The sequence below is a fragment of the Crassostrea angulata genome, chromosome 1, assembly GCF_025612915.1.
Source record: "Crassostrea angulata isolate pt1a10 chromosome 1, ASM2561291v2, whole genome shotgun sequence".
In the NCBI taxonomy this organism is placed as follows: domain Eukaryota; kingdom Metazoa; phylum Mollusca; class Bivalvia; order Ostreida; family Ostreidae; genus Magallana; species Magallana angulata.
This window is the reverse complement of record NC_069111.1, coordinates 25,937,280-25,948,793: the sequence shown is the minus strand read 5'-3', so window position 1 is coordinate 25,948,793 and position 11,514 is coordinate 25,937,280. Positions and strand designations below refer to the sequence as shown.

At 31.9% G+C, this 11,514-nt stretch overlaps 1 protein-coding gene across 1 annotated transcript; it reads right to left on the bottom strand.

The window, feature by feature from the left end:
• Nucleotides 1-1,326: 1,326 nt before the first annotated feature.
• On the bottom strand, nucleotides 1,327-9,182 carry LOC128180042 (calmodulin-like). The gene is made up of 5 exons (XM_052847835.1): nucleotides 9,042-9,182; nucleotides 5,777-5,822; nucleotides 5,535-5,678; nucleotides 3,693-3,923; nucleotides 1,327-2,088 (listed from the first exon to the last, which is right to left on the bottom strand). Exons 2-5 carry the CDS (start codon nucleotides 5,805-5,807, stop codon nucleotides 2,054-2,056), a joined length of 441 nt encoding a protein of 146 aa, XP_052703795.1. The 5' UTR covers nucleotides 5,808-5,822; nucleotides 9,042-9,182; the 3' UTR covers nucleotides 1,327-2,053.
• Between the last annotated feature and the right edge of the window lie 2,332 nt (nucleotides 9,183-11,514).

The following is an 11,514-nucleotide window of genomic DNA, read 5'->3' as shown; positions in this document are numbered from 1 at the left end:
ATAAACTTTCACGACACAATGGACCGGGGGGGGGGGGGGGGCGTTCATATGCATGAAGTTCCTCTGATTTAGGCTTAGCCATATTGGGTCACCTCTGTTCTGAAAATTCTGCATCAGAAATTAATTACTCTACTCGTATTATAATTTGTGGGGTTTTTTTTAGAACGCCAAAAATTATATTGAATAATAAAAATAGTTAAGGGAAATTTACGTATTTACAGAGTTTGGTAAAGGACTATTTTTTGCGGTGTAAGGTTTTCAAAAAGAGAATGAACATTTTACATACATGTAACTCAATTGTTTTAAAGTAATGTAACTTTAGCTTCCTAATTTTCAGTAGAGACCACAAACTTCCAGATAGTTTCTGCGTTGGGATATCTTTACTTTGTTCCGAAAAAAAACTGTTTGAACAATTTTTAAACATTTCGATCAACAAATTTTGGCATGTATAGCTTATACTTCATAAAGGTCTAGAAAGAACTAACTCCAATTTTGCCTAAAATTAGCTTATTTCATTCCATATCTAAAAAATACATTACAGATCCATATTTTGGTTTAATTTTCTGAATTTATATGATTTTTCCAACAAATTTGTAATGATTTAAGTGAAGGTTTGAGACTTAAGATTATTTTTTGTACGTTGAGTTGTTAAAGACTGAAAACATAAACAGAGGTTTTTCTTAGTGCAAAAAGGTCAAAATATGAATTAGGTGATGAAATTGTGAACATTTTCTTTATAGTAGTTTTAGTTTATAAATAAAATGGCTTTTCAATATCATTAAGATAAAAATTAAAAAAATATTTTTCTGCACGGGCCGGTGTGCTCTAGGACTGGCGATATACTAAAAATAAGCATTCAATGCGATGGGGGATACAAGGTCATCTTGTACAAATGTAAAAAAAATTTTGAACTGACTTCTAGTAGTTAATGCCAAAGATTTACCAAAACTGTCGACAAAAGATAAAAAAAAGCAGTAAATATTAGGTTTTACATATTGTTTTGTATGCAAATTGCACACACAATTAGCAATCACTTAGAACAGCTGTCGGAATGCGCAGCTGCAGACTTATCTTGAAGATTAAACAATCTGAAAAAATCTGGAAAAAAATATGAAAAGGGGTTCATTGGTGTCCACTCTACAACTATTTGCTGAGATCAGGGTTGAATCTTTTAAATTAACATTGTAGCATTTTTGGTTAGTTTTAGGCAGAAAGAAGACAGTTCAAGAAATGTTTACATTTCGGTCCTCATTTGTACAAGATAGTTGTACATACTTGAAGTTCTTGAAATAAATAACAGATACTGTTATAATTATAACTTTTATTACACAAAGTTTATGCATAATAAACAGGCATTATTAATTAAAACATTAACACAAACACATGGTGCATGCAAGGAAATCTCATTTAACTTCCAACCTCCTTCTGGCGATTTGTCGCATTCTTGGTGCAGTAGATGCAGAAGGGGGGTATTGTAAGCTGCAAATGCACTGTGCTATTTAGGTTGACGTGGTATAAGCTAAAATGTTGAATGACCGATCGCAAGACAGAGAGGATAAAAAAATAAATTTATTATCGAGTTTCTTGTGTAAAATTTGGCTGATATGACGGTTTAAAAAATTCAAAGATGGCAGTGATGTGTACCTTGTGTATTATTAGGTAGAGGATGTGTGTATATATTTTTTAACTTTTTATAATTCTCATCTCTGGTGATAATAGTTCTGTTGGTTTTGTGTTTGATAATCAGACGAACAAAAGACCTTTATTATTTACATTACATAAAATTTTATGAGTTGACACGGATCAAAATTTTATTTTTGTATTCGCGTTCATGCATGATAGAATGTACGTGTACACGTATCTTGTTACTTCATTCCCCTTTCATGCATTTATTTACTACATTTATATCATAAAATGGTATTACAATGACAATATTGAATATTAGTCTTGGTAGGTTTGGCGTTGAATTTTATGTGTAATTTCAAATGGAAAATGATTGTTTGGATGACGTGACTCTTTAAACATGCATCGATCTGTATCTGTAGTCTATTCTTCAATCCGATTTTGCCCTATACACCGTAACAAATTCTGAAACATAAAATCAAAATTTCAGTTGGAATGATATTGTCAATTTCATCGATAAATTCAATTTCAAACCTTTTCTTGTTTCACATGTTCTGTAAACCTACATGGTAATACAATTAAAAAATAAAGAATGTGTAATTCAGAGGAAGAAGTGCACAGAGAGAGAGAGAGAGAGAGAGAGAGAGAGAGAGAGAGAGAGAGAGAGAGAGAGAGAGAGAGATTACATTCTTTCTGCGTTAAAGGGCATTTTTATTGATATTTATTATATCACTTCTGGTATTTCTACAAATATAAAGTGTTGACGTTCATAAAGCTCGACATTTAAGCAGACACTTAACTATGTACAGCTTGTTGATTAATCATATTTATCTAATCAAAGAAAAGTCTATCAAGAATATCGTTACTTTTATTTCGGATTCCTAACAAATATGTATGTTAAGGAAGTTTACAAAATATATTATTAGCTACTTGTTTGTTATGAACAGTTTTCCAAAAAGGTATTTCGTAGATTATTTTCCATTCCATTATATTTACATGTATATTTTACACATAAAGTATTCTTTTTATATTAATTTGCATATTGTAAAAGAAAGACGTTATTTTTCTCTTTCTAACATCCTTGAATCCTGTTTTTACCTAACCTTTGAGTCATTCTAAACTTCTAAATGGTTAAGTATCACTTATGATTATGTGTAACTAGTGATAGTATGTCAAAATATAAATTAAGTGACTGCAAACATTGCCCAAACTATACATGCTATATGTAGCGTGGTCATAGTGCGACAATAGTGATTTCTTTTTAAAAATCAATTTCAACCATGCATGAAGCTCCCCAGTCAAGGTTTTCTTTTTTTTTGGGAGTTGATTTTAATCAACTCTCCTATGCAGTTACTCAGGCAAACCGAAAGTGAAACAGTGTTTGAACCTAAGCACAAATCAACACCGCTGACAACATTTAGTTCTAATCAATAAATTCGATGTAATGAGTTTTTAAGCATTATTCTTCAAGGAAACTCATTTATAGATACCTTGTAAATAGTCAGATTTTAAATGGTACGAACAATTTAGATATTTTTTGAAGTCGTACATTTTATGTATTCCTACGCCAGAGTTCAATGTAGTCTCGTTCAACCAGACGCTCGGCTGTCTCCGTAAATCTCCGACATGCATAGAGTCTCTCTTGCTTGTCGGAGATTAACGAATACAGCTGAGAGTCTGGTTTAACGAGAGTAAAGTTCAATTTTGCTTGGATCCATACAATTTCTCATAACTATTTCGATTACTAATACTTAGTTTGATGGAATAATTCTTTGAATATTACACATCATGATTGATATTGGGTTTTCACGAAATTCCTGTAGGATTCAGATTATTAAAATGTGCGTAAATCAAATACTTAAAGGAATTTACTTGCCACGCAAAATAACATATCCTTGATTTTAAAATAAATAACAATCGATAAAATCAACTCCCGTCAGTACTTCAGTACTTTGATTTAAAAACATCGCTAAATGTGAAAAAAAAATTGCAATTGTTCATAACTATCTCCAATAGAATAAACTAATTTCCTATCCCTAGAGAATTACAAGCCAAATGTGTTCCAGTACCTTCGAATGTTAATTCTCCATCTCCATCCGTGTCCCCTTCTCTCACTAGTTCGTCAGCTTCCGCATTCGATATTTTCATGGTCTTTGCAATTTCTTTAGCCGTGATAGTACCATCTCTGTTGACATCCATCTTTGCAAAACATTGTTCCAGGAACTGTTGTTCAACGATCTGTGATTCCAGCTGTTCAACCATCATTTTCTCGTACTCTTTGTAACTCAAATAGTCATCACCTGCAAAAAAGACCACATCATAACTTGTAGTGTTGAGTGAAGGGGGCATGTCCCCCGACACTTTTTTTTTTTTGCAGAAGACATATAATTTATCTTTATAATACATGTACATGGAAATACATATTATGCGAACTGGTTCTTTTTTTCTAAAAAAAAAAGTAGATCTTATGATAAGAATTGACGTTTCCATTGAAATTTTCCTTTCGGAAAGTTACTTTCCCCCTATGTACTCGTACAAATTGAGATATGGTGAAGCAGTCTTTCACCTTATTGCTCCAATGAAACAATGAAATATTGATTGATGCAGGTAAGAAGGAAATACAAATGCAAAACAGTATTAACCACGTAACCACTTCTTGTATATATTTACTTCTCTTAAAATAATCTTCTATAAAATTGAAAGTATTTTGATAATCGTTAATTCACTACATGTATCAGTCCGTTAGGTAGAAGAAATAGTTAGTTCTTTCACAGACCGACGTTATATATGTACGATATACGTTTTCCATGCAATCAATGTAGCTATATGGTTAGTAAAGAAAGCTTCAACGGCCTTATGTCGATAACATTAATTCATGTTTTGAGGATATTTCTTAACTACATGTATATTAATATATTTTGTCTTCATGTGTTGATATTTCTTCATCATAATAATGCGTTTATCTATTCTTTATTTGATGCTACATTTTCATTGCACGATCTTTGTCATTTTTGGCTGATTGTATGCCTTTGTGTGCTAATACTTGATTATATAATGATACTTGATATTATGTATTGATGATTCATTAAATACAAAACTTTAACATTATATATGCCGATAGTTTGTCTCCCGGAGAAACGATGCCCTAATGTGACGTCATATGCTGAGACTCGTTTAAGGGGGTTTTGTCATATCCATTGTGTGATGTACAGTAAAAAATGTACTGTCTTTCATAACAAAAATACATAATTTAATTAACTATAACGTTTTAATTATTGTTTTCCACTTTAATGTTTTGTTTTATACAATTTTTTGATATTGAGGATAAATTCTTAATGAATCTAATGGTCAAAAATGTTTCATTTGAACATTTTTAAAGGTGGGTAAAATTCAAAAATGATGTAACAGTACTCTCATTCACATTAAAGTGTCAAAGTGTCCTATGTATACCACTTCAAATCCATAACTCACTGAACGCAAAACAAAGGCTGGTATTTTATTTTTTTTTTTTAATCCAAATTTCCTATAAATATTTACTGTCATATATATACACTATTTCCTAATGAATTTATTACAACATTTCTTGAAGCATTACTCAGTGGTTTAGAGGAGTTGCTTTTAAAAAAAACTATTTTAGTAGTATTTTCAACAATGAAAAAACTTGTAGTTTCAACACGCATGAGCATATAATTTTCAGAAAATAAAACAATTAGATTTTCCGATAAATACATGAATCTAAACATTACATTCTTTCTTTTTAAAAAAGTTAATGCAATTATACAGCGGTTTCAGAGGAGCTGCGCTGGCAAACCGTTTAATTCACTACTATACCTTTAATGGCGGCCAAAATTTGAAGTTCAAAGAGGCGAAAAAAAGTAAAACTGATTTCTTGTAAGAAGAATATTGCTCACCATTATCATCGACCAATTTGAACATTTCTTTGACCTGCTTTGTTGTAACATTTTGACCCATTTTATTGGCGGCTTCCTTGAATTCTTTTATTGACAGCCGCCCGTCCCCGTTTGTATCAATAGAACGAAAGGTCGCTTTTATTTCTGCAAGTAACAAAGAAGAATGTAATTACTAGTAAACATGTTTATCAAAGTTGTGTGTACACATATGATAATGGTCAACACCAAGAGGAGATATATACCTTTATATTGTTCTTTAGTCAGAAGATCCATGCCTAAAAATCCACGCTAAAAATAAAAATATAAAAAAAACATCAAACTGACAAAATGACCAAGCTGTTGACAATGATTTGAAATAACAACCTGTAAAATGAAGAAACAAACTATCATATTTTGTAAATAAAAATGGTTTAAACATTTTTAAGAAAAGTGCTTATTTATGTCATTCGTAATTTAAAGTTGATAGTGCAAAAGAAGTTAAGCTGTTGAGCTCGATGAATAACGAGAGAGAAAAGCCCACAGGAAAACGAAAATCAACCAAACCCAGTCAATTTGAGCGTTTCAAAAACGCATATTTCTTTTTAAAAAGAGTTTCTAAATGGTAACTTCACTTCCTTTTTAAAATGCATTTCATTGAATAGTCAGACTTTAAAACCCAGCATAAGGACGCACTTTGCTTGACCTGGTATTTTGTACAGTGTACATTTACATTATTGTGTACCATCCTCGTGCCACCTAAAGAAATGGACAATAGATGCATAAGTAAAGTCTAATCTAATCTAAAATTTATTTTGATTATTCTTTTTTTTTTAACTTTAATTAGTCTTTATTTAATATTCGATTAAAAAACCCAGATAATGGTGAAAAAATAAGAGATTTTCATAATCAAATAATCATATCCTTAAAGTTCTTGAAATTTTTGCTGGACAAAATCACTTTTTACATATATAAAATCGGACGACTTGACAGAAAAGGGTGATCTCATAAATAGAACTTGAAGACATCTCAATAAGGATTTTTCTCTTTAATATTTTGGAAAAGTCAATTAAAAACAACTCTTTTTGCAAGAAAGAGATTAGATTGTAAGTTTGCAGGAACCATCGACACGAATCAATTGGGATTTAAATGCCTATAACCTTATGCATTTCAAACATTTTCTACCCATTCTACGTCCAACAGAAACCAATTAATGGTCATAACTCGAAAAAAGTGCAAAATTAATCAATGTCACTCTTCTTGTGCACCCAGACTCCTGCCGAATCTACATCTTAAGCGCCCAATTTCTTGCAATATATAAGAAAAATGGTAAGAAAAAGATAAATTATATTATTGGAAGATTAATTGATAATAGGAGAAGTGAACGATGATAGGAATGTCCGTTTAAAACGGGAGACCTTTAAAATTAAATCATTATAAGTCTTTCGATACAAACAGGAAGGGCACCTTCTGTGTTTCCAAACCACGAACAAAACAACCGTTTTCATTTCAATAAATGACAATCGCACGACTTTTGTGTTTGTGGTATTCAATGTTAGGAAGTGGATTAATTCGACCATTTCTCTTGAGTATTTTGGAAATACTAAATTTCACGGCACAATGTATATAACATTACGTCTTTTATCAGACGACGTGTTTCAAATAATATTTTTTCCTTATCCAAACTGGTTTAAATATCATAAAGAGAAAAGATGAAAAACTTGTCCAAAAACTACACGAATAAATAATAGGGATGTTGCTCGTACCCGTATTAAAATAAAGGAGGGCTACCCCTGAAATCTTTATAAGACTTTGTAATTCCTGCGAAATCAAAATCTATTATGAGTCAATGAAACTGACTCCCTTCAATGGCGACGGAAGGGCGAGTTCCTTACGTAAGTGAAAGACGACGTAATTTCTCCTACTTTCCGATGAGACCGAACCCCCCCCCCCCCGATTCTGTGTTTGGAATATTGTCCTATATTTATGCTGCTTCAACAAACCTGTTCCTAGCTTTGATCATGTCGCATTCGTATGGTCACGTAATTTTATATCAAAGCAGTTTTGTATGACACAGTTTGAAAGAAAATATGCATGCTTGCTTTGAGAATGAACAAATGATTTTTTTTTCCTTAAAAAGAAATAAATAGTCGTTTTTATATAAAAGTGATTGCTTCCAAGTAGCATATATAAATCTTTATGATCATTCTCTATTATCTTCAATACAATTTTTTTTAAATTTACTAAAAGGCTAAAAGAGATTAAAAATCAAAAAGTTTAATCTCAAGTATTAGGGATAATTTTTATTGAATCCTAATCCGGCCTTTGAAGCTGTTCTACAAGGTATCAAATCATGATTTCACTTTCTTTCATGATAAAAACACATGGCAAGTTTCGGGTTGCCAAAGGGTTAAGGCTTACAGTGGTATTTTTGGTTACTTCATTATGCATGTAAAATCTCTTATAGCGCGTTTAATTAAGGCATTTCTTGTAGGCGCAAAGTACTATTTATCGAATCATGATTTCACTTTCTTTCATAATAAAAACACATGGCAAGTTTCGGGTTGCCAAAGGGTTAAGGCTTACAGTGGTATTTTTGGTTACTTCATTCTGCATGTAAAATCTCTTATAGTGCGTTTAATTAAGGCATTTCTTGTAGGCGCAAAGTACTATTTATCGAATCATGATTTCACTTTCTTTCATAATAAAAACACACGGCAAGTTTCGGGTTGCCAAAGGGTTAAGGCTTACAGTGGTATTTTTGGTGACTTCAATCTGCATGTAAAATCTCTTATAGTGCGTTTAATTAAGGCATTTCTTGTAGGCGCAAAGTACTATTTATCGAATCATGATTTCACTTTCTTTCATAATAAAAACACACGGCAAGTTTCGGGTTGCCAAAGGGTTAAGGCTTACAGTGGTATTTTTGGTGACTTCAATCTGCATGTAAAATCTCTTATAGTGCGTTTAATTAAGGCATTTCTTGTAGGCGCAAAGTACTATTTATCGAATCATGATTTCACTTTCTTTCATAATAAAAACACATGGCAAGTTTCGGGTTGCCAAAGGGTTAAGGCTTACAGTGGTATTTTTGGTTACTTAAATCTGCATGTAAAATCTCTTATAGTGCGTTTAATTAAGGCATTTCTTGTAGGCGCAAAGTACTATAGTATGTGCTTTTCAACAATGCTCTTATTTACGAATCTCTATCATACTTATTTAAGAAACATAATGTTTATGTCCATGACTGTTATTTACCCTGTATGCTACTGTACATACCCTAAGTAACATATGCCAGTTAGCAACATCAATATTCATTTTGGTTGAGTCAAGAGTTATAACATACAATTGGTAGCATTTAGTTTGGGAAACGTTAAATGTTTTAAAATGTATTTAATAACGACAGTTACGTTATTGAAAATTTTACGACTGAGTTCGTTTGATTCTAATATTATACCGTAATATATCTGAAGGAAAGGCCCAATAAATTTGAATAAATGTTGATCAGTAATGAACACATTTGTACAATACCTTATTCTAAATCTCAAGCACCTCAAGAATATCCTTAATTTGTCAATGTGTTATCTTAAAGTCCTTGTAAAATCAACTTCACACTTTGCCTTAACACACTTGGACGTGTTTTAGGGTCAAACCATTTAAAGTTTTAAATCATATTAATTCGAAGCGGTTTAAATGAAAATCCATTCTTGATTGAAAACTTTATCAGCTAAATTCTCTATAATTACAAACGGTGTTAATCGGTCGGTAATCCGTTAAGTTTTATAAAGAATGGTTGCCCATTGAAATAAGATGCAGCTTAACTTTTTGTAGACCAAAACAGTTGTGAAACTATTTTGATTGATAAATCTGTTCATTTTTATGAATTGATTTACATGTAAGCATATAAGATGATAATTCTTTTTCACCATTAATATTATTTATCTTGATGTTTTGATGTGGAAGATGATACGCATATGTTGTCTATTATTTGGTTGTTTGTGTATATTACATGTATTTGTACTTGACAATTCCATGGTAATGATAATAATAATAATAATAATAATAATAAAATATTTTTTTCGATTTTAACGTTTACAATGCGTTAGTAAGGCATTTTTAATGGGCAACCAAAATTTGAGTGTCATTTGATGAGTTATAAGCGAGTTACAGAGCTTACAATTCTTCGCTATGTAAACAAAGAGTTTGTTTACATTTCGAATGTTGAAGTGAAAATTCCAGTTTCAGACCTAAAATGAACGCGTTAATCGTTAGAAACTGTTTATTTATGCCTTAAATGAATAATAATATAGACAAACCAGCTTTAAAAAGATTTTTACTGGTATATTGAACCTTTGTAAACAAAAACAGGGCACGAGTCTTGTTTACATGACGAAGAATTGTGAGCCCTGTATTTTGTTTAAAACTCAAGGACTGGCACCCAAATTTCATTTGATCATTAGAAATGCATTCCTAGAGCATTGCAAATAATAAAAACAGAAATATAAAATTTGACCAAAATCGTGACCATGCCCCTTTAGTCTTTAAGTGTTTCTGAGATCTTGTATTGCTTGTACAAATTCTCAGTTCGAAGATTGAATGCCACGCAACCAGAAGTAAATTTTACAAAGACATTGGACGTTAACCTAGACATTTCCAGTCCGTACAACACATTTAAAAATATTCAAAAATACATTGTTCAATATTTCATGAAAAGTTGAACAACCATTTCACGCAGTTGTTCTCATAAACCGGAGGTTGATGCTTTTACTTCCGGTGGGACCTACATCTTTCGAAACTGCAAAACAGATGCAATAATGTGATGCAAGATTAAATCAAAGAGAGATTCTTTCGTAAAACTTTAATAAATTTTTGTTTTTTAAATCCACGTCCTATGACAACTGGAAGTGATGGATGACAATTTTAACCACGTTGACCCAAATGGGCCCGCTTACTATAGCCAAGCAGGCTGTTCATGAAGCTATCTTAGGACTATGGTGCGTACTACTTACGTCTTGGGATACGTTTTAATCTCAAGTCTGTTTCTCGAAGATATCCTAAATTTAAGAACCGTCATAACTTTTTCTTAACTTTACGGTAGCACATACCTTTCCTAAGACCATCCTAAGGTTGTAAATTCACGTTTTATGGGATCTTTGGGCTGTTGTGATGTTTTTTCTTAAGACCGGTAGAATAAGGTAATCTTTTTTACAGTTCCAGCATTTCCGACAAACCTCACTTCCCTTATCCGTCAGGTGGGGCATTCTCATTTATTCTATTACAACATCAACTTTAATGTCTCCCTTTTCTGTTGCTAAGCGCGTTGCCACAAGGCGTGGAAGCTGACGAATTAAATGAATTTATTTTTTGTTCACAAATACTGCCTGGTCTCTGTTTAGCGATTGATGACGAGTATTCATTTATTTTTAATAACTTCACTATTAATACCTCACTTACATTTTATTGCATAATTCATTGGCCAAAGATTAATCAAATGTCCTTGTTTAAATAGAAAATCTATATCGGTGTATAAAAGCCATGTACATTTATTTATTCTTAATTTCATCACTTCATTCTGAAAAATAATATTACGAAAACTAGTTATACTTAATAAATTGTACTCATGTATTTTCGAGATAGATCACAACTCACTTTTTAATAAACCTGTACATGTATTCTATATATTGCAGAATAAAGGTAAATTGTAGTCTATGTAACCTTAAATTCTACGAAAAAACATTGCTTGTTTGTCACTTAAATGGCAAGTATATCACATGTAAACTCATAACACACTCATATCACATGTTGTTTAACGTGAAATAAGACACCTGGAACAGGTCACTAAAATTAACGGGAATTTTTTTGATAATGAGAGATATAATTGTAACGTGCAAGGGGTCACTGCCTGTGATCCCCGCGGGCCCGTACCCGAGATAGAATCGGATATCCCTAATTGCTGCCAATATTTACCAGTGCAGACTTCAATCACGCTCCTGCACATATATAG